Below are 21,717 nucleotides of genomic sequence, written 5' to 3' on the forward strand. Positions count from 1 at the left end.
CACAAATTTATCCTACTACGTAAAATAGCTGTGCTATGAAGAATACCACCTCAAAGCACAGAAGGGAGCTTCCAAGTCCGCTGTTTTGTCCTCCAATGAAAGACGGACGGGCCGTTATGCTCCAGCATCACCAAAAGAGGTTCTTTTCTCTCTCGTTACCGTACCAGCTTGATAGACAATTAAGATCTTTTGTTTTCAGGTTTCAAGTTGCTATTTTTCCTTTATTTTAATTTGCTTTTTGAGTATGTAAACCATGGTTTACATAATTCAGAAATTTACAGTATAAAAGGGGGACTCTGGCCTGCTGGTGCCCTGCAGACAGGTCCCTGAGCTTGCCCCGGGTGGTTGCCCCTTTCCCGGGGTTCTTACATCCTCAGTGGAAGGACTGACGAATTATTGCTCAAGAGGTTCTAACACCTCATTCTTTAAGCAGGCTTTGCTCAAGTCCACTGATGTGGGGGGATGCCCGAAATCTATTAGGACCCCACCAGTGGGTTGGAGGTTGCCTGCATCGAGGGCTGCTTGGTGGCCAGGTGGAAACGGTTCACGGTGTGTCTGAGAGGGTGGGACCCAGCAGTGGCACGGGCTGTGTGCACAGAGCCGGAAGCACTGCAAGGCCGGACACTTCCGAGCACATTCCAGCAGAGGGTTCCTTACCCAGCTAGAGCAGGCTGAACAGCGGCCCCCAAAAGGTATGTCCAAGTTATAACCACCAGAACATGCGATGCTGAAATGGGTCTGCTGATGTCATGACAGATCTCAGGGTGGCTCCCAAGTCCAATGACAGCAGTCCTCATGAGCAGAGAAGGCCATGTGAAGACGGGTGGTGTGAAGTTGGCAGCCACAAGCCAAGGACGCCCAAAGTTGCCCATGGCCACCAGAAGTGGGAAGACTGGCAAGGAACCGATTCCCCCTCCAAGCTGCCAGGAGGAGGGTCCAACCCAGCTGACACCTTCATTTCAGACTTCTGGTGTCCAGAACTAAACAGAAACTTGGGCCGTTTCAAGCAAGTTTGTGGTCATTTGTTACAGGCGCTTTAGAACACACCCACCCATCAACAGTGTTCTGCCAGCACCCTCAGCTGAAGTGGGAGGACACGGTGAGTGGGACACAGGCCCGGGCAGCATGGCATGCACTGGCTGGCACCTGTGCCCTGTGAGAGCCTCTCCCGCCCTCCACGCTCCTCGGGGGCTCAGGAGGACCAGAGCTCTGGTAGGTCCATTCCAGCGTCAGCTGCCAGGAGTGTTTGTAACGTGGATGCCTCAGTTTACCCACCACTGCCACTCAGCACAGCAGCCCGCCGTCTAGGTATAGGCTGGTCGCCTCTCTTCCTAAGAACAAACCTCCAGAGGCCAAGCAGAGCCACCCGCAGGCTCTGCCCCAGGGAGCTGTCCAGCTGCACTCCCCACCCGTGGTCACCTGCCAGCTCTGTGGGTGTCCTGCAGCCAGTGCAGCACCTCTGTCAAGCCGGTGCCAGTTCGGGCACTGACTTCTGTCACAGTGATGGTCTGCTTGGCACAAGCAATGATGTCCGGGAGCCTGATTAACGACTTCATCTCCTCTATGGTCATATAACAGGGCAGGTCACTGGAGCAAAAGGGGAACCTTGTCAAAGTGGGCCCCACAAGCCCACTCCAACCCCTCCCTATGAGCCACCCTCCTGGCTGCACTCCCAGGGAGCTTCTCTCCAGGCACCCTCTGCACGCCCTCTCAGCTCACGGACCCGTACATTTTATTGAAGAGGATCAGGACCGACGCTTCCGCGAGGGGCTCTGCAGAGAGGAGGCCCAGGAGCTGCACGCAGGACGCAGAGAGCTGGGTGGGGTTGGAGGCATCCATCATGAACTGGGAAGAGGGGAGAACGTTCAGGGCCACTTCGTGATGGAGCCAACTCCCGTCAACTCTCCCCTGGGCACCACAGGCCTGGCCCAGAGGGAGCAAAAGGACTTTGGGGACAGGCAGAAGCAGAAGGAAACGAGGTGTATGAGTGACCGGATGTCACTTGTTGCCACCGACACGGAAGTTTCTCATGGGGCCCTCAGTTCTCCCAGGAAGGATCCCAAAATGTGGGGCACGGGACTTGCCCGGATAAGACCAACCCCAGGGATGTAGATTTTAAGCATAAACAAGAGCACAGCCATGGCCACAAGGTGGAGGGCGGCCACCTGGCAGTCACCTGTGGGCAGTGCAGGCCTCCTGGGAGCTTCTGCCTGAGTGAGCGGCGAGCGGGAGCCCCAGGGCCTGCGCCGAGGTCCCAGGAGGGGAGTGGGAGTAGCGCGGGCCCTGTTTCTTGACCAGCAGTTGCCCAGAAACCCAAACCCCACTCGACACAAGCTGAGGCTGGGGACTAGATGAGACCGATATGGGGCCATGCTTCCCCAGGGGCTCCGAGACTGCGACTCACCAGGAGGGAACGGCAACCGCCATAGTAACTGGACCAGACGGGGCCCATGCACCCGCCCAGCTCGCGGATGGTGACCTTCCTGCGGACAGTGATGTCAGTGAGGTTGGTGCCCACCTGTGGGGAAACGCGGAGCAGAGACCACCACAAGCTCGTGGCCGCCGACTCCTGCATGGCAGCGTGCCCTGCCCCTTCCTGTGCCCTAAAGCCCAGCAGGCCCTTTCTCAAGGGTTAGGCCCTAAGGCAGAACCCGTAACGAAGGGGGGCTTCCAGGGTTCTGGGCCCTACCCCGACGGGCCGGTTCTGGCCAGAGGGTCAACGCCCACCAGTGGGATTCGCCCTCGGGGGCGACCAGCGACAGTAATCTAAACCGTGTGGAGGGCGGCTCGGCCCCCCCGCCGTGCGCCCCCTTCCACCGCGGCTGTAGGAACAGCTCCGCCTGCGACGCCCCACTCGCTTCCCTCGGGTTGTATTTAACGCGTCGGCGGGCTGGACTCGAGTTTCCGCTTGAGAACCCAAAACACGTTTCTACCGGGACGCCTACCGTGGGCCGCGTCGGGGGAGGATCGCCCAGGTCGCCCTTCCCATCCCGAGAGCTCAGCTGTGCGGGGCGGTCAAGGACCCCAAGCGGGGCAGAGGACGGCGGCCGGCGGCCGGATCCCGACCCCCACTCCATCCCCCGACCGCCCCATGAGCATCCCGCATCCCCTAACCCCGCTCACCCCCGGCGTCCCCAACAACCGCACCCCGGCCTCCCAGCACCAGGTGCCCCCCGGCCCCCACCCCCACCCCCACCCCGCAGTCTCGCCGCGGAAGGATAGTCTGCAGTCGTTTCACCAACAGCGACTTCCCAACGCCGGTAGCCCCCAACAGTAAACACATCCTAAACCCTCGCGCCGCTCGGCACCCGTAGCTCCGCCCCAAGAAAGTCAAGGCCCGCCCTCCACCACTCTCATTGGATAAGACGCCCCTCCGGTATGCTCATTGGTCTTCAGTGCTCACGCTGTCAGCAGGCCCGGTCCAATCGGTGCACAGCGTCTGAGGCGAGCGGACAGCCGCCTCCTGGCGGCTAGAGGTAGGACCGGGCGTGCGCGTGCCCGAGGGGAAGGCGGAAGCGGAAGTCGGGGGCGCGCCGCCTCGCAGCGAAGGAGGCCTCGGCGTCGGGTCGGGCTCGGGTCGCCATGGGGCGAGGCAGCGGCACCTTCGAGCGTCTCCTAGGTAACGAGGCCCCTGCCCCTAGCGGCCGTCCCGCGGCCCGGGAGCGGAGCGGAATGGTCGCCGCGCGGCCGGGACCCTGGATGGGCGCGCCGCAAGCGGGTCTCGACAGTGCGGGGCGCGGGCGCTGGCCGGGGCGGATGAGGGTCCGCGGAGGAGCCGGGCCCGGAGCCGGCAGGTCTCTGGGAACCGACCACGGGCCTCTGCCCTAGCGGGCCCGAAGTCCTGAGTCACGAAGATGGGTGACTCGATCGAACAGCGAAACCTCTGAAGACACCCTCCCTCGCCCCCAAAACGCCTAGGTTGCCTGGGATCTGGGGCTGCTGACCCGAACCTTGGCACCCCCAAAGGGACGACATCTCCCTGGGGACCCGGCCAGCGCCGTCCGTCCCCACCTGCTCGGGGAAGCGCCGGTGGGTCAGGAAGGACAGCGTTTCTTCGGTCCGCTGGAGTCTAGGGCTGATCCTTCGCGAGCCTCCCGGAGGCCACAGGCTTCAGGCAGGAAAAGGAATAGTTACGGGCACGTGCCCCTCCCTCCAATGAAACAGCGTGCGCCCTAACTTGTGAGGGGCGCCCTGGGAACCCCCGGGGTCGGGCGAGCCCACCCTGCTTTTCCCCGGAGCGTGCTCGGGAGGAGACCTCAGTGAGACGTCGTTCTTGCTCTGGGAAGTCGCGCGCTGAGGAGCTCAGCCAGGCGGCTGAGTCAGCCTTTCTAGGGTCACTCCAGAAGTCACCCCCAGATCAGTGCTGACGGCGGACAGGCCTCCGGGGGTCTGTGTGGTCTGCGGGGCGGGCCGGCCGGCAGGGCTGTCTGGGGCAGCCCTGAGAGAGTCGGGGCCCAGCTGGAGAACCCTGGGGCCAGTCCCGTTGCGCCGCACGGAACACTCGCGTTAGAGGGCAGGGAGGAGACGGCGCTGCACCTCGTCCCCGCGGAAATCGACCAACTGGGTCAGGCCCCTGAACACCACGGCCTCCGAGGGACGAAGCGGCCGACTCCTGTGCTGAGAAGCAGCCTGCACGGGGCTGCGTCCTGGCTCTGTCCCCAGCAAGCGGGGTGACGCCGGGCAGGGACCGCTCCGCTGCCGCAGTTGATCTGCGAGGGGGCGGGAACAGGGCCCAGTTCCTCGGGCCGTGCGAGGGGCGAGCTCGCGGGAAGCGTCTGAAGGGCGCCGGGCGTGTGCCGAGCCCACAGCGGGCCCCCGCTCGGTACTTTTCAGGCAGTTTGCCTCATCAGGTCAGGAAGGCAGTCGTTACGGTTGCTGCACAGGCCTTCCATGGGGTCCAGATGTGTGAAATGGGAAGGAGGCAGCCCATCCTTCCCCTTGCTAAGTGGGGGCCCCCCTCGGGCATCAGCATGAGCCCCCGTAATGGTGTGCTTCTGCCTTAGACAAAGCGACCAGCCAGCTTCTGCTAGAGACCGACTGGGAGTCCATCCTGCAGATCTGTGACCTGATCCGCCAGGGGGACACGCAGTAAGTGAGGGGGACGCTGCCCAGTGACCCTCCAGGGCCCGCGGCCGTGGATGGCTGCATGGTCTGTGTGCTGGGTTGTTGAGATCTGGGGCAAGTCAGGGGACTCTGTGCCGCTTGGGGCCAGGTGGCAGCTGGACTTGTCTGTGCTCAGGTCCTGCGACTGTTTTGTCTCTTCCTGTCTCTGCCTCTACCGACGCCCTTTTCTTTTTTCAGGGCAAAATATGCCGTGAGTTCCATCAAAAAGAAAGTCAATGACAAGAACCCCCATGTGGCATTGTATGCGCTAGAGGTGACTGGACCCCTGCACTCCAGTCCTCTCAAGGGGCCCCATGCCCAGCAGTCAGGGTGACAGAGAGAAGTGGCCCCACAGCCTTGCCCACCAGCCTGCACACTGCCAGTGCTGGGGCTGCCTCCGCTGCTCCACCCGAGGTTGACACACTCAGGGAGGGGAGGGTGACTCTGGTCTCTGTCCTGGTGATGACACATGGAGTTAGGAGGAGCCCAGGGAGCACTGGCTGCCGCCTGCCTCAGGCTGCCATGGGGCCCAGAGGGGTCCCTGCCCTGACCAGCAGCCTAACCCTTCCCCTCCTTGGCATCTGCAGGTCATGGAGTCTGTGGTGAAGAACTGTGGCCAGACGGTCCATGATGAGGTGGCCAACAAGCAGACCATGGAGGAGCTGAAGGAGCTGCTGAAGGTAGGTGCCCCATTGGGAGCAGTGGATCCAGATGGTCGTTGAAGGGGTGCCGTCCCCCTGCCACCAGGCCTTTGCTTTTCTGGGTCTTTGCTGGCACCTGCGGCAGGAACAATGCCAGGTGCTGCAGAGGCCGGGAGGGTGAGCGTTGGTAGTCCTTGCGCCGGCCCCAACCTGGTGACATCTGGGCGCAGGAGGCCCCTCTTTCTCCAGGGTGAGGAAGGCTTCCTGGGGGCAGAGCTGGGGGCTGAGCCCCAAAAGGCAGGGCTCACTCACTCAGTGGCAGAGCAGGTCGCAGAAGGAGCTGTGTGTGTGAGCAGAGGCCCGGGAGTCCCACGAGCAGCTGGGCAGATCGCGGGAACGGTGGGAAGGTTCTGAGTTGTAGGCAGGTGAGTCCAACGTGTTTATGGAGGGAGAGCTGGGACTTGACCCCTCCTTGGGCAGAGGAGCAAAAGTCTTCCTGAGCCCAAAACGTCCTGCGTGGCCCCTGCCTGTGGCCTCCCACACTTGCGCTGCCCCTTCAGGGATCATGACGTGGGCAGTGACACCGAGGTTGTGATGCAGAGCCAGGCGGGGCGGCCATTCTCTGAGCAGAAAGGGCGCCCCGTGGAGGTGAGGCTGCCCGGGGGGTCGCCGAGGCGCACAGCCCCGGGCACTGTCTCACTGCCACCACTGGGCCCGGCCACGGTTTCCTGGTCCTGCCCCAGAGCCATGGGCCCACGGGACTAGAGCTGCCAGCCGGCTGCTCGGAGGCCTGCTCTGGCGCGTCGGAAAGGGGAGGGTTGGGGGGCCGCCTCCTTGCCGCGTCAGCAGGTCGCACTCTGCTGTTGCACACGGCCTGAGGCTGTTGGTCCCCTTGGGGACAGGAGAGCGCGTCCACTGACGGGGCGCGGGTCTCAGGAAAAACCCAGAAGCCCAGCGCTGAGCTGTGGTTGGCGTCTCCACACAGCGTCTTTCTTGTCCTGCCCTTCCCCTGAGTGACGGCGTCCCAGAGGGCCCTACAAGTGTGGCTGTGCTCTGAGCTGGTAGAAATGGGGGCTCTGTATGTGGGGACATCCCTGGAGCAGCTGTGACTGGAAGGAGGGGGCCAGTGTCAGGCAGGGCCAGAGTGGGTACAGATTGAGGAGCCCCCAGCCTGGTCAGGGAGGGGTGGGGAGAGACACAGTTCATTGCGAGATCAGGGGATTTAGAGGGCTTTTGCCTCAGGGGCCCTGGGTTTCCTGGGGTTCCCGTGCAGGCCCCGAGTGGGCAGACTGGTGCGAGGGTCTCGTGCTCAGGGTCAGGGTTCCATGGAGGAGGGCTGGGCCCGGGAAGAGTTGTACGTGGCCCCTGCGCCCCACCCTGGGGGCCCCCCTCACCTCTGCCCTGAGTAGTGGGGTCTCGCCAGCCACTTTGTGAGGCCGAGATATCCCTGTGCAGCTGCGTCTCCCGCGGCGCTCCTCACACCTTTCCTCCTGCTCTACAGAGGCAGGTGGAAGTCAACGTCCGGAACAAGATCCTATACCTAATCCAGGCCTGGGCGCATGCCTTCCGCAACGAGCCCAAGTACAAGGTGGTCCAGGACACGTACCAGATCATGAAGGTGGAAGGTGAGTGGGGCTTGGGACAGCGCCTGCGGCAGACAGGACCGAGGGGGGCGGCGCTCACCCTGGGTGGACAGGGGACAGCACCTCTGGGTGACCAGCGGGGAGCACATGCAGCAGCATCCCCAGGGTGGGCACGCGGGGTCAGCCCTGAGTCGGCAGAAGTCCTGGGTGGTGGCAGGCTCAGGCGGGACAGCTGGGGCGTGCGCTGTAGGGCTGCTCTGCCTTCCTGCTGCTGTCGCGGCGACCACGGAGAGCTGTGGGCAGGGAGGGTGCGGCAGGCCCCGCTTAGAGGATCTGCTGGTGCCCCTGCCAGCCAGGCAGCGGGGGAGGGGCTCAGCCCGGTCCCCTGCCCTGAAGAGGAGGCAGGGGGTGTGAGCAGGGACTGCGTCTGGTGGCCATGGGGGGCCAGACTGTGCCCCTCACCTGCTGCGGGCTGGCCTCAGGCCTCCAGCCCTGGATGTTGGACACCGGGTGCTGGTAGTGGGCTCACGTTTGCTCTCCGGGGAAGTGTGTCCAAAGCCTTACAGGATTCCCAGGGGTCTGTGCCTCCACAAGGGCTTGGGGCCCCGACTTTGAGACCACCGGGAAGTGGGGCTGGCTAGAGCGAGACAGGAGCCCTGGGAGGCCTCGGCGTGGCGGGAGCGAGGCCCGGCTCCACTTGGCCCGGGGGGCTACCTGGGTGTGGGGCGGCCTGCCAGCTGTGCCTCTCGGAGGTCTGTTCGGGGAGGCAGATGCAGGGACCTAAAGGTGTCAGGGCAGATGGCGGGGGGACAGGTGAGGCTGTGGGGGCCTCGCACTCCAGGGAGGCCCAGGTGCTGACCACAGCCCTCTTTCTCCAGGACACGTCTTCCCCGAGTTCAAGGAGAGCGACGCCATGTTCGCCGCGGAGAGAGTGAGTCTCGGGTGCCGAGGCGGGGGTGGGGCTGCGCCGGGGAGGCCACGAAGAGCCGCTGCCGCGTCACGCACAAGGCGCCCAGTGTTGTCAGGCGGAGCAGGCAGGCCGAGCCTCCTCCTGTCGCTGAGGCTGCGGGCACCTTAGAAAGAGCGGTCCTTTGCAGGGGCTCCCTCCTCGCGTCTACAGTGGCTGGGCCTGGCCTCTAAGGGGCGGGGATCGTGGACCGGGAGGGCGGGGCCGTGGGGTCCTGACTCTGTCGTCCCCCAGGCCCCCGACTGGGTGGACGCAGAGGAGTGCCACCGGTGCCGGGTGCAGTTCGGGGTAATGACCCGCAAGGTGAGCGTGCCCGCTGCTGGGAGGGCCCCGGCGCCCTTCCCCCCTGGCTGTGGGCTGGTGGGGGGTGGGGAGGAACACCGGCCCCAGCCGTGTGGCGACCGTGGTCATTGGGGGTCTGGTGTCTGACAGTCAGTGCCATCGGGTAAAGGTCATGCTCCCGGGGCCCAGAACAGCCAGGGTCCGGGCTGGGGGCTCGGGTCGCACTGCCTCAGCTGACAGCCCCTCAGCTGACTCAGCCTGTCCGCTCAGACCCACCGCCGCTGTCCGCCCCCCACTGAGGGCCAGGCCGGCAATGGGTGTCTGCAGACTCCCCAGACCCCCGCCCAGCAGGATTCTCACACGTATTTTGTGAACCTTCCTTTTTAACTTAAAATCTTTCCCCGCAAATCGTGGCTGCTGTTGACATCCTGGGCCTGGCCCCGTTCCCCAGAGCCTTTGCTCTCCCAGGCCTGCCTTCTGCCTGCCCTTGGAAGGCCGGCCTGACTGCGCTCGAGGGGTGGTGCTGGGCGGGCTGGTGGGAGAGTCCCCGGCCATCACCAGCCACCACCCTACCCGTGTCGCAGCACCACTGCCGGGCCTGCGGCCAGATCTTCTGCGGCAAGTGCTCCTCCAGGTGCTCCGCCATCCCCAAGTTCGGCATCGAGAAGGAGGTGCGCGTGTGTGAGCCCTGCTACGAGCAGCTCAACAGGTGCGTCCCCACCAGCCCTGCCCCCTGGGCCCCACGCAACCCAGCTCTTGCCGGCCGAGGGCTGTTGGAAGGGTGGCCTGGGACCTGCCGGCCGGGTTGCTGGGGCTGCTTCTCTGTTTACCTTTGGTGGGAAGTAAAGTCCACGAAGATGCAGGCGTGATGGGGGGGCGCCCTCCACCTGGCCCCTTGGTGTTGACATGGATGTGAGGTTCCCCCGCCTGCATGTGTGTTCACATGTTTGGTACTGAAGCTTCATGTGTGGTAGAGGACGTTCTGTCTGGGGCCCCAGCGGGTGGGTGGGCACTGACGCCAGGACAGTGCTGCGTGTCCTTGGCTGTCCCTGCTCTCTTCTCACCGAGCCCCCGTGATGCTGGTGGCAGTTCTGTCCCTTCAGGACCTGTCTGGCTCTCAGCTCCCTCAACCCCCATGTGGTCCAATGCTCTGTCTTTCCTGACAAGGACATTTCTGAAGTGCCCTGGCCCTTGCAGTGGGACCCTCAGGGTCAGGGTCTGCGCTCCTGGCAGGACCCCCGGAGGGCGGCTGTGTCCTCGGTGCAGCGGATGCAGAGGCTTACGCTGCTGTCCGTCTGTCCCAGTGTCGGCAAGGGGAGCCGATCCCTGTTAGGTGGTGCCCGCGGCCGCTGTGCTGGGAAGTTCCCTTCCTGTGGAAGCTGCAGCCCAGCCAGGCGGGTGTTTGAACCTCACTCCGGGAGACGGGGCTGCGGCTCAGGGCGGGTGACAGGCCCAGCGTCCCTCAGCCTGGCAGCACACTGGAGGGTCCAGTTTTTCTCCTGATGTGGCCTGTGGAACCACTGCTGTCACTCTGGTGACGGTGGGGGGAAGCCCCAGGCCGCGTCCTCGAGAACCTTGGGGGGCCGGGGTGCGGTGCTCACCCCCTGTACCCTGTTGCCCCAGGAAAGCGGACGGCAAGGCGCCCTCCACGACGGAGCTGCCCGCCGAGTACCTGACCAGCCCCCTGTCGCAGCAGTCCCAGGTACCACCCGCCGCTGGGCCTCCCCCCGGGCACGCTGCCCTGGGCCCCGCTCACGCAGCCGCTTCGCCCCCAGCTGCCTCCCAAGCGGGACGAGACCGCGCTGCAGGAGGAGGAGGAGCTGCAGCTGGCCCTGGCCCTGTCGCAGTCGGAGGCCGAGGAAAAGGAGAGGATGGTGAGGCGGGGGCGCTGAGTCTGGGCGCTGGGGGAGTACCCCCAGATGTTTGCGGAGCAGAGGCTCTGCCTGCAGTGCCACGTGCTCCTTGTGGGACACTTCCTGGTCCCCCCGCAGAGACAGAAGTCCACGTACAGCACATACCCCAAGGCGGAGCCCACGCCCGTGGCCTCGTCAGCGCCCCCCGCCAGCAGCCTGTACTCTTCGCCCGTGGTGAGCCGCCCCTGCCCCACCGCGCCACGGCCCCGCCACAGGGCTTGCACTGCTTCCCGGGGGAGGCCATGGGGGCTGCCCCCAGAAGGCCAGCGCTCTCACTTGGACTCATAACCCCCACGGCTCTCGGCGCGCTGGGCAGGGGTCTCCTGTGGGGCAGGGACACCAGAAAGGCTGGAGACCCCGCTGGTGAGGGCCCAGCCTCCTCCACAGCCCTGGACCCCTGGGGCCAAGGGTGGCTGCCCCTTCTTAGCCTCAGCCTGTGGCCGCGACAGGACTTCCTTTCTTGGGAATCAGCTCAGCTGCTCTGTGACGCGGTTGGGGTGCTACCAGCCGTGCCCAGGGGTTGAGAACAGTCCCCCCACCTGCCTGTTGGGGACCATCTGCTCAAACCAGCTCTGGTCAGACTCCGGGGTCCCCTGGCACTGCTGTGCCATCGGATTTCCTGAGTGACGGCTGGGTCAGAGCTGAGGTGTGTGGCCTGTGACCCCTCAGACCCCCCCCATGTCTCCCTAGAACTCGTCAGCACCAGTAGCTGAGGACATGGACCCCGAGGTGAGTTCCTTGTGTGCGGTGCTGCTCCTGGCTGTGCCCTGGCCCTCCAGGTGACCTCTCATTGTCCACACAGCTCGCCCGGTACCTCAACCGGAACTATTGGGAGAAGAAGCAGGAAGAGGCGCGGAAGAGCCCCACGCCGTCTGCCCCTGTGCCCCTGGCAGAGCCGGCCACCCAGGCCGGGGAGGGACACACAGCCCCCGTGAACGTGGTGGAGGTAAGGGGCCGCTCTCAGTGCATCCGGTCCGTGATGTATGTCCGGGAGGGGACCCGAGGGCAGGCCTGCCCCATTCACCCTCTGGTCTCTTCCAGGCTCCCCTCCCGGAGGCAGACCCTCAGCCCATAACGTCCTCCAGTGTCCCCTTCAATGAGGTAAGCTCCCTTCTCGGGCCAGGGAAACAGTCTGTGGGTGTGGAGTGCAGAGCACCAGGCGCCTGTCGCCCATAGTGACCTCCCGGAGGTGGGCTCAGCCACTTGCTGTCAGATGGACCGAGTCCAGAGCCACCAGCTCGGTCTGTCCTCAGGCTTCCAGGACTCATTGGCCATTGCAGTCAGAAGCCAGGGCCACCCTGGCCAGTGTAGCTCAGCAGGGCGGGCATCCTGCCACAAACTGAAAGGTCGCCAGTTCAATTTCTGGTTGGGGCACATGCCCTGGTTGCAGGCCGAGTCCCCACTGGGAGCGTGTGAGAGGCAGCTATCAATGTTTCTCTCCCTCTTTCTTCCTTCCCGTCTCTAAAAATGAACAGTCTTAAAAAAAAAGGAAAAACAACCAGGGCCTTTCAAGGGAGGCAGACCCTGTGTGCCCACCAGTGGGCGTGCCTGCAGCCTCCCTGGGCCTGGGTTTCTCCTGGGATAGGAGGCTGTGGTGCTGGCGGCCCCTTCCGGGCGGCAGGCCAGGGGCTGGGGCAGGTGGGGCCCCGGCAGGCCGGCCCCACCCAGGGAGGCGGACCCTGACTCGGTAGCCCTCTGTGTCCCCAGCAGCAGTTCCAGAATGGGGAGTCGGAGGAGAGCCACGCCCAGTTCCTGAAGGCCCTGCAGAACGCCGTCAGCACCTTCGTCAACCGCATGAAGAGCAACCACGTGCGCGGCCGCAGCATCACCAACGACTCGGCCGTGCTGTCGCTCTTCCAGTCCATCAACGGCATGCACCCCCAGCTGCTGGAGCTGCTCAACCAGCTGGACGAGCGCAGGTGTACGTCCCTCTCGGCCCGGCCGCACTGCACCCCGATGGTGCCGTGGGCACCCTCTCGGCCTAGCATCCCCGGCCAGTGTTGTGTGAGGGCGTCCTGCACTGGCTGGTGGAAAGGTTCCTGGGGTGGGGCTGCCTCGGGGGAGGTGGTCTCAGTAATGTCCCACCAAGCACTGGATGGTCAGCTGAAGGCAGAGTCCCCCAGCCCCAGCGTCAGCCATGCCCTGTCAACGAGCCGGACAAAGGCAGGCGCCCCCCGTGTCCGTGCAATGCCAACGGCCCCACTCTGCCCCCCACAGTGTACTACGAGGGGCTGCAGGACAAACTGGCGCAGATCCGTGATGCCCGGGGGGCGCTGAGCGCCCTGCGGGAGGAGCACCGGGAGAAGCTGCGCCGCGCAGCCGAGGAGGCAGAGCGCCAGCGCCAGATCCAGCTGGCCCAGAAGCTGGAGATCATGCGGCAGAAGAAGCAGGTGCGGTGGCGGGCGGGCGGCTGGGCCGCAGGGGCACGGGCGCGCGGCCGGTGTTGACGACCGCCCTGTGGCCGCAGGAGTACCTGGAGGTGCAGCGGCAGCTGGCCATCCAGCGCCTGCAGGAGCAGGAGAAGGAGCGGCAGCTGCGCCTGGAGCAGCAGAAGCAGACCATTCAGATGCGCGCCCAGATGCCCGCCTTCTCCCTGCCCTACGCCCAGGCACGTGTCCCAGTCGTCCCATTCCCACTGGTCTGGTCCGTGGCTGCCGGGAGCCACCCTGACAGCCCTCTCTGTCCCCAGCTCCAGGCCATGCCCGCTGCAGGTGGCGTGCTATACCAGCCCTCTGGCGCCACCAGTTTCCCGGGGACCTTCAGCCCAGCAGGCTCAGTGGAGGGCTCCCCCATGCACACCGTGTACATGAGCCAGCCCGCCCCTGCTGGCGCCAGCCCCTACCCCAGCGTGCCTGGGGCCGGAGCAGGTAACAGGGCGGGCGGACGTGCCGGCCACCCAGGATGAGCCCCAGACCATTACCTCCTTCATTTTTATTTGCATGGAACATTTACAGGCTAGGTTCCCCGAATGTTACGTTACCACGTTTGCTCGCTTTGTACGCACGTGCCCACACGTCCTTACAGCACTAACTCCTCCACTCAGACACCTGCCAGTCCAGCGACTCAGGCCTCCTCCCTCTGTGCCTGGCATTGGCCACCCCCCACGACTTATGTTTCGGTCCCAGGTTCACAGACGGTCGTTTCAGCAGTGCCAGCCCAGGCTGCTGTGAAAGGCTGACAGTGGTCTGTTGTCCTGAGTCCCGCTCTGGGTTCAGAGGGACCAGCAGAGCTGTCCCCACCCCTGCAGTGTCCTGGACTCGGGGAACACAGCTGGGTTCATTTCTTCCTTCTTTCAACTTTAGGGTCTTTTCCCATCCTTGTTGACTCCACTTACTTTTCTTTGGTGAGAATGTGAAACGTGAACTTCGCTCTAAAACTCCAGGCAGAGCAAGGCCCCTGAGCCCGGGGTCTCCAGCTCATGCCTCCTCCCCACAGATCCCAGCATGGTGAGCGCCTACATGTACCCGGCAGGGGCCCCCGGCACACAGGCCGCACCCCAAGGCCCCGCGGGGCCCAGCGCCAGCCCAGCCTACTCCTCCTACCAGCCCACCCCGACCCAGGGCTACCAGGTAGGTGGGCGAGGCAGCGCCCGTCCCCGAGCGGCCCCCGCGAGGTGCCTGCCCTCACGGCCCTCCTTCCACAGGCCGTGGCCTCCCAGGCAACCCAGAGCGTCCCGGCCATGCCGCAGCCGCCGCAGCCGAGCAGCGTGGGCTACATGGGGGCCCAGGCGGTGTCCATGGGCTACCAGCCCTACAGCATGCAGGTGAGGCCCTGCGGAGCGGCTGTGGGGCCCTTCTGGTCACCCCCTTCCCTGCCACGCAAGGTGAAAAGGCCCCGTCCGCCTGGTCACAGGGCCCTTTTCTCACGGGTTCCTCGTCCCACAGAATCTCATGCCCACGCTGCCCAGCCAGGACGCAGCTCTGCCGCCCCCTCAGCAGCCCTACATCTCGGGGCAGCAGCCCCTGTACCAGCAGGTGAGCCTCTCGCAGGGCCCCTTCCTGGGCCCCCGCGCCCTCCGCAGGGCAAGCAGTGCCTGGACACACGGTGACCCCAGGGGACCAAACCGCGCGTTGGCCTGAAAGCTCAAGTCTCTGGACGTGGTCAGGAGCTCCGGGGGCGGGTCCCGCTGGGGGCTGGGGGTCCCTCCGGTGCCCTGGGCGGGCTGGGCTGGGCTGGGCTGAGGAGCAAGGCCGCGGTGGGTGCTCCAGAGAAGCCACTGGCGTAGAGGCACAACCAACCGCCGCTTGTCCCGCAGATGGCGCCCTCCGGGGGCCCGGCCCAGCCACCGCCGGTGGCCCCACAGCCGCCGGTCCAGGGGCCGCAGGGGCCGGGCAGCGAGGCCCAGCTCATCTCCTTCGACTGAGCGCAGCCAGTTCGCGCCGCCGGAGCAACACTGCGTCCGCGACCGCCGCCCCCTCCCCCGCCCCCGTGCGCTCCGGCGCCCCGGCTCCCCGCCAGCTCTGCTCCTCGGGTCCCCCTCGGCCGCCCCCGTCCCCGCAGCTGGTCTCTAACCGGTCCCCGCCTTCCTTCCCCGGAGCTGGGTGGAGGGGAGGCCCCATCTCTGACGGGGAGCCCCAGCCTGCCGTGTGGGGGCCTCTGCCGTCAGGGACGGAGGGGCTGCGGTCCAGCCTGCTGCCCCCCCGCTGTCAGCGGCGCCCTGGCTCCCGGGGGACGGCTGGGGGCTCGTCCCAGCTTCCCCGCTTCTGAGCTGCCCCGACGTCCCACCCAGCGCCCCCGTAGACAGAACGCACCGCGACAATAAATCTCTAAAACCAGTACCAGTGTCTGGTCGGGGGGGGGGGGGGGGGGGGGCTCAGCTCTGCACAGGACACGGTGCCCCCGGGCGCCGTCCGACTGCAGGGCCGACACCCAGCCTCCCGGCTCTGCGTGCGGTCTGCACGCCCGCGTCTCTCATGGGAGGGCGGGTCCAACGGCAGGAGCTCCCTGGGCTCAGGTCACGGGCAGGGCCCGGTACCGGCAGGCCTGACGGCCGGGCGGGCTGCTCCGGCGCGGCTCGCACCTGCTGCGCAGGGAGAGCAGGGCCCCGGGCCCCGGGACAGACTCTGCAGCGGGCCGGGCGCTGGACCGAAGGGCGGGCGGGGGCGGAGGGTCTGGTGTCTGGAGACGGAGCTCGGAGCTGCGGCTTACACACTCCTCCCCGCGACCTGGCTGTCCTTCCGCCCAGGCCCGGCTCCATCACAGCCCTCACCGAACAACGCCGAGCCCCGCTGCCGCGGAAGGGGGCGGCCTCGCTCCCGGAGCGAACTAAAGCGCGGGACTAAACATGGTCCCTCCCGCTCCGGCGGGAGAGGCGGCCGCGGGCTGCGGCAGGCGTCCCCGCACCGTTCTATACGGGCCGGGTCCGCTCCCCGACTCGGACGGAGCCCGGAGCCAAGCTCCAACCTTCACTGGGGTCCGCCTCACAGGGAGAGGACCAACGTCGGTCAGGGACCGGGCCCAAGAACCCGGCCACCGCCGCCAAGGCTGTGCGCCTGCGCGGCCCGCGGGTTTGTGGGTAATCTTGGCGAGCGAGAGGACGCAGGCGCGAGGCACGGCTAGAGCGTCCTCTGCAGCTCGTATGCTCCGTAGCCTTGGCGGCTAGAGCGTCCTCTCCAGCTCGTATGCTCGGCGGTACTGGGGGCTAGAGCGTCCCTCCTTCGGGAGCCGCGTGTGACCTTCCCGCCCGTGGAGCGATGCTGCCGGCGGCCGCTCTCCCCCTGTGGGGGCTGTGTCTTGGGTTTCGGGGCGCCGCGCTCCGTTTCGCCAGGTACCGAGGGCTACCGAGGGTCCGGCGCGCAGAGTGGGGGCGGTTGGCCGGCCACCGATGGGTCAGGTCGGGGCGGCGGACGAGAGGCCACAGAAAGTTGGCGAGTCCCAGCGGGGATAGGGGACGTGGGGACCCCTGCGTGCCGACCCCCTAACCGTGCGGGCCGCCCGCGGAGAGTGCCGAGGTGGCCTCAGGTGACCTTGGACGGGTTCCGGCCTTTCTCCGGGCCTCGGTCTACCCGGAAGCCCGGTGACGTTAGAACCCCGTTCAGTGCCCCCGGCGTTCGGCTGCGGGGGCCCAGGTCCTGGCGGGCTTTGTGCCGCGAGCGCGTTTGCGTTACCGCAGGACCATCCGCACCGGGAAGTGAGCGCTGCGGGCGTGCAGCGGGCCCGGGAGGCTGGAGCCCTGCGTGGCGCGGTGCGCGGTGCGCGGTGCCCGGCGCCGGGGCTACGGGCGCGCTGACGCTCTGTTCCGGGTTCAGGCGGCAGGGGCCCCGCGTCTGCTCCGCGCGCCTGATGCGCTGCGGCGGCCAGCGAGGGGGGCAGGCCCTCGCCAGCGCGCCCCTGGACGGCGCCCCCAAGGAGTACCCGCCCAAGATCCAGCAGCTGGTGCGGGACATCGCCGGCCTCACGCTCCTGGAGGTCTCGGACCTCAACGAGCTCCTGAAGGTGCTACTGCGGGGCCCGGGCGGCAGGGAGCGCTCGGGGCCGGCCGGGTGGGGGGGTTCCCCGAGCGGGGCTCCGGGGCGCGGCCCGCCTCTGAGGCCGCGCTGTTCCGCTCTGCCCCGCAGAAAACCCTGAAGATCCAGGACGTGGGGCTCCTGCCGACGGGCGGCGCGCTGCCCGGCCCCGCCCCCGCCGCCGCGGCCCCCGAGGTGAGCCGGCAGTGTCCGGGGCAGAACCCCATGTTTCTCCGGTGCCCGGCCCCGTGTGTCCTCAGGCCACGTGGCCCGAGCGCCCTTCCTCTCGGGTCTGCGCCCTGGGGCCCCTCCCACCGGCGGTGCGGGCCGCGGCCCACGCAAGACCGAGTCCACAGAAGGAGCGAGACGGAGACGCGGTGCTGAAGGCGGGCGGGTCGTGGGTTCAGGGCGCGGGGACGGACCTCCAGAGGCAGAGGGAGCAGAGACACCGTCGGCGGCCCCCTGTACGTGTCCCCGCCGAGGACTGCGCCTGCGACCTGGCGGGGCGCCCTGACTGCGGGGCCGGGGCTGCGGGGGCGCCCGGGGGCCGGGCGGGTTTGGGCGGGAGGAGAGCAGCAGCGAAGGTGCTCACGAGTGTGTTTTCAACTTTTGTTATTTTAAAAACCTGAAATTGTCCACAAGTAGGAACACTAACACGATCACTCACCCACCCCGAGCCCGTCGTAGTGACGATTGACGCTCTGCCCTGTCTGCGTCCCTGTCCCTTGGAGCTGAAGGCAGACGTGTGGTCTGGCCTCCGTGCCCCGCACGCCGCTGGCCGCAGGGAGCCAGGAGCCGCTGCACGGCAAAGCGCGTGGGCAGCGCAGGTGTCAGGGGCCCTGTCACCCCTGCTGGCCCTGTGGCCCCTCGGCGAAGGTGGGGCTGAGGCTGGCTGTCCGTTTGGCCCTAAGACGCAGCCTTGGGCCCAGCCCAGGATGGTCCGGCACTGCCTTCCTGTCGTGTGACTTGGCCACAGAGCCCCTTTGGTGTCACTTGGCCTTGTCTCTTAAGTGACGGTTTTTATGGGACGAGTTTGGGGGCTGGGCAGAGAGGTGTTCCAGCCCGGCCTCTGGAGAGCTGGGAGCGGGTGGTGGGCCCATCTGGCCGAGGAGCAAAGTGGGGGGACGCTGGCCCAGCCTGGCTCCCGCTGGTTCTCCCTCCGGGGGCCTGGCCTTTGGGGTTGTGGGACGGGCAGCCCAGGGGCAAACGGGCCTGCTCCGCACCGTCCTTTCTCCCCTGGCTGCCCGCTCACCTTCCCCCAGGTGGAAGAAGAATACATCCCCAAACAAAAGGAACAGACGCATTTCACCGTCCGCCTGACAGAGGCGAACCCCGTGGACAAAGTGAAGTTGATCAAGGAAATCAAGAACTACGTCCAGGGCATAAACCTCGTGCAGGTGAGTTCCGGGCAGCCCCTGCCAGGCTGGGCTCGGCCTGGGCCCCGGCCCGGCGTCTGACTTGGCTCTCTGCAGGCCAAGAAGCTGGTGGAGTCGCTGCCCCAGGAGATCAGAGCCAACGTCGCCAAGGCCGAGGCGGAGAAGATCAAGGCGGCCCTGGAGGCAGTGGGCGGCACCGTGGTCCTGGAGTAGGCCGGCGCCGAGGACTTGTGGACCGGGCCCTCGGGACCCGGGCAAGGCCCTGCCTGCTCCACGGAGCCCCCGGGCCCGGCTGACAGCACCTTGGAGCAGAACTCGCCCTGTCCCCGCAGGGCAGCCCGGGTCTGGGACAGGCATGGACCTATGAGAAGGGAGGGCAGCCGCAGCCCCACGCGCCGGGCTGACTCCGGAACGGCCCGCGTTGCCGTGCGCCCCCTGGTGGCCGCGGAGAAAATACATGGTTCAGGCGGTGTGTGCCCTGCTGTGTCTGCTGGCCGGTGTCGTCGGGGGTCCTGGTGGGTGGCAGCCGCTGCGTGGCTGGTGCCAGATCTTCACCTGGGAGCTGGGGGTGCGGCGCTGGCTGCCCTGACGCAGCCTCGGGGGCCGTGGCACAGCCCCACCCAGGCTGGCCGGGGTGGCAGCGGGCCCATATGCCCCAGGCGGCCCTGCAGCAGGTGGCCAGCTGCTTTGCCGCCCTTTCACAGGACAGCAGGGGGCCAGGCCGAGGAGCCGGGGGAGGTGCGGGAGGTGGGCTGGTGCCCACATACAGCATTTACAGGTGGCGTGGCCGCCATCAGCCACTGAGGGAGGGCAGTCCTGGGGCTTTGCTCCCAGGACCCTTGGCTTCCTCCCCCTGCCCTTAGCAGGACCCTGGGACTTGGGGCTGGGAGCGGGGGGCATGGGGGGAGGCTGCAGTGTGCTTTGAGCACCTAGGATACCCAGGGGCCACCTGCTCTGTCCTGCGTCTCCGTCCTGCCCTCCCCCACCCCCTTGGGTCCTTTTGGAAGAGAGACATGCACGTTCAGCTCTGTGGGACACAGGGTACTGTGTGTCCAGACTGCAGTTCCCTGGTGGGTGTGCCCAGCGTGCCTGGCCCCCCTTCCCAGCCTCAGGGCCTCCCTCAGTGTGTGCTCCCTGCCGGACTTTGTAGGCAGGGTCCCAGGAGGCAGAGGAAGGCTGCTCCCTGACCCAGAGACCGCTAGCTAGTCCTGGCCACACCACCTCACAAGGTTAATAATTCTCTGTCCACAGATCTGGAGGGTGAAGGGTCGGCCCAGGCCTGCAGGGTCACAAGCCCCTGTCCAGCTTTCCCGCAGGGCCCTTAGCTTCATCCTGGGCTTGCTGGGGTCTCCCTGCACGTCAGGGGCCATCTGGCCACAGCACTTTGTAGTCGGGTTCCTGAAGGTGCTCGGCAGATCCTGGCGCCACTCCCAGCTCCCCGTGATGTGCTACAACCTGCAGGTGGCCCATAAAGAAGTGTCTCACTGGGACTGTGCCCCTGGCGACTGCCTTGGCTGCAAGCTCTGCGCTGGGAGGTGGGTGTGCTGTGCGTCCTGAGTTTCCCTGATGGTGCCCACACAGCACCTCACAAGATCCAATCAGATCCCAGTGGGAATTAGCTTCTCCGGCCCGGTGAAAAGGTCACGGGACACGGCTGAAAGAGCTGGCGCTGACTCATGTGCCTGCTGCCACCACAGGTCCCCATTCCAGGGACTCATTCGGGCACTTCCCAGGTTCAGGCGACCAGGAATGGTTTCCCTAGTGCCCTTCCGCCTTCTCCGTTGGGGCGGGGCTGCAGTGGTCAAGCTGGACACAGGTTCTGCCCTGGGGGAGGGGTCTGGCTCTGCCCACTCTGAAATTAGAGGCTGTCAGAGGGAACCCCTGGGTACTTGGATGTCACTTTGTGCACTTGTTTGTTGGCGGGTGGGATGAGTGAGAACCTACTATACGAGGTCTGTCCAGAAGGTATCCAGCCACATAAGATGAAAAATAAGAGACATTTGCTGAAAAAGATACAAGAAACAGCATACATAGAATGACATCTCAGTCCCCTTCAAAGTAGGCCCCTTGGGACCTCACACAGTTCTTCCAGTTGCCATCAGTTGCCCCGTCATATTTTCCTGAATCTCATTGACAGTGTGAAATCTCTTCATTTTCAAAGGTGATTTTAGTTTTTGGAAAAGCCAGAAGTCACAGGGCAGCAAATCTGGGCTGTAGCGGAGCTGAGTCACCTGGGTTATGTGATGTTTCGCCACAAAAAGTGCATGAGACGTGCTACATGAGCGGGTGCATTGTAGTGATGAAGGTGCCTGTCACCGGTTGCCCACAGCTGCGGCCTGTGTCATCTGAATAGTTTCTGCAGATAAATGTTCAAACTTCACACAAAATGTGATGCAGACTCCTCTCCCTCAGTCATTTTGAGTGACAGCCACACGGTACACATGCTCACTCAATGGCGTTACTGTACTGCCCCACTGACTAGTCCAGTGAAGTCGTCATTGTTCACACGTGTGCATTCCAGTCCACTCTCCTTGGCTGCCCGGTTACATCACTCATGCAAATCGTCCTCGTTATATTCACAATGGCTGGACATTTTCTGGACAGATCTCTCACACAGTACACGCTGGTGGCAGGTGGGTGCCTCCCACCAGGGCCAGGCAGGGACAGGCCCTGCTTGCTGATGGCCACCTCTGGGAATCAGCCCAGGACGCTAAGGCCCCGAACTCTGCCTGCCAGGCCTCCTCCAGCCTGGGGCTGCCTGGTCGGGGGGAGGCCTGAGGCCGGGCTTGGCAGGGGGCTCTGGCTGGAGGTGGTGTGTGGGGGACAGGGACCGCTGGTCTCTCTGAATTGCCTTTTGCCCCTAGTTTTGGCTGATCTCAAGGAGGGTGTTGGCTATTCTTTTTTTAATTTATTGATTTATTAATTTATTTGTTGAGTCTTGCATGTGACCGAAAGGGGGATCGAACCTGCAACCTAAGCGTATCTGGAGCATGCGCTAACCAACCGAACTACCCGGCCAGGGCCTCTGCAACTTCTTGCAACTGCACTTGCTGGGACGGCCTGGCTTGGCGTGGCGGGTGGGCACTGGAAGCAGGTTCAGGGCCAAGGCTCCGTGGGGTGCTTGCGGTGGCTGGCTTCCTGGAGGTGGGGTCGCGGGCGCTGGCAGAGCCCGAGGGAGTGGCCTTGCCCTTCGGACACGCGCCCCAGGTGTGGAGTGGCCCCGGGATCCGGGGTGGGGAGGGACGCCAGGCTCCTGAAAGCACTGGTGGAGGCTCACGTCGCAGGTCCCCAGAGGCCACGTCCCCGCAGGCAGAAAACGGTGGGTTCCACCCGGCACCGCTTCCGATCTGCGGTCTGCGCGGCCGCTTTAAGGTGCAGGGGGCGGGGCCTCCTTGGTCACGCCCCC

General features: G+C 65.5%; 3 protein-coding genes across 6 annotated transcripts; 2 read left to right on the plus strand and 1 right to left on the minus strand.

Annotated features, from left to right (window-relative positions):
* Nucleotides 1-200: 200 nt before the first annotated feature.
* ARL16 (ARF like GTPase 16) lies at nt 201-3,326 on the minus strand. Of its 2 annotated transcripts, none has more exons than XM_090291517.1 (5): nt 3,223-3,326; nt 2,946-3,004; nt 2,405-2,518; nt 1,730-1,845; nt 201-1,587 (listed from the first exon to the last, which is right to left on the minus strand). In XM_090291517.1, the coding sequence occupies exons 1-5, from the start codon at nt 3,281-3,283 to the stop codon at nt 1,416-1,418; spliced, it is 522 nt and encodes a 173-aa protein (XP_090147643.1). In that variant the 5' UTR covers nt 3,284-3,326; the 3' UTR covers nt 201-1,415. The 2 variants fall into 2 exon arrangements, with proteins under 2 accessions (XP_090147643.1, XP_090147642.1); XM_090291516.1 differs by having other exon boundaries at nt 1,730-1,946; nt 2,405-2,483; nt 3,223-3,311.
* A 170-nt stretch (nt 3,327-3,496) lies between these two features.
* On the plus strand, nt 3,497-14,877 carry HGS (hepatocyte growth factor-regulated tyrosine kinase substrate). 3 transcript variants are annotated; one of them, XM_090291513.1, is made up of 22 exons: nt 3,497-3,619; nt 5,004-5,088; nt 5,302-5,377; nt 5,691-5,783; nt 7,246-7,369; nt 8,206-8,258; nt 8,529-8,597; nt 9,161-9,285; nt 10,200-10,278; nt 10,352-10,450; nt 10,568-10,663; nt 11,180-11,218; nt 11,292-11,435; nt 11,531-11,590; nt 12,197-12,410; nt 12,707-12,879; nt 12,957-13,097; nt 13,179-13,356; nt 13,925-14,058; nt 14,133-14,252; nt 14,374-14,463; nt 14,745-14,877. In XM_090291513.1, the coding sequence occupies exons 1-22, from the start codon at nt 3,583-3,585 to the stop codon at nt 14,850-14,852; spliced, it is 2,337 nt and encodes a 778-aa protein (XP_090147639.1). In that variant the 5' UTR covers nt 3,497-3,582; the 3' UTR covers nt 14,853-14,877. The 3 variants fall into 3 exon arrangements, with proteins under 3 accessions (XP_090147639.1, XP_090147640.1, XP_090147638.1); XM_090291514.1 differs by having other exon boundaries at nt 12,200-12,410; XM_090291512.1 differs by lacking the exons at nt 13,925-14,058; nt 14,133-14,252; nt 14,374-14,463; nt 14,745-14,877 and having other exon boundaries at nt 12,200-12,410; nt 13,179-13,510.
* A 1,208-nt stretch (nt 14,878-16,085) lies between these two features.
* MRPL12 (mitochondrial ribosomal protein L12) lies at nt 16,086-18,678 on the plus strand. Its single transcript, XM_090291237.1, has 5 exons — nt 16,086-16,256; nt 16,738-16,924; nt 17,047-17,130; nt 18,198-18,332; nt 18,408-18,678. The coding sequence occupies exons 1-5, from the start codon at nt 16,183-16,185 to the stop codon at nt 18,522-18,524; spliced, it is 597 nt and encodes a 198-aa protein (XP_090147363.1). The 5' UTR covers nt 16,086-16,182; the 3' UTR covers nt 18,525-18,678.
* Nucleotides 18,679-21,717: the final 3,039 nt, after the last annotated feature.

Source organism: Furipterus horrens, unplaced genomic scaffold (assembly GCF_987537825.1).
Source record: "Furipterus horrens unplaced genomic scaffold, mFurHor1.1.pri manual_scaffold_11, whole genome shotgun sequence".
In the NCBI taxonomy this organism is placed as follows: Eukaryota; Metazoa; Chordata; class Mammalia; order Chiroptera; family Furipteridae; genus Furipterus; species Furipterus horrens.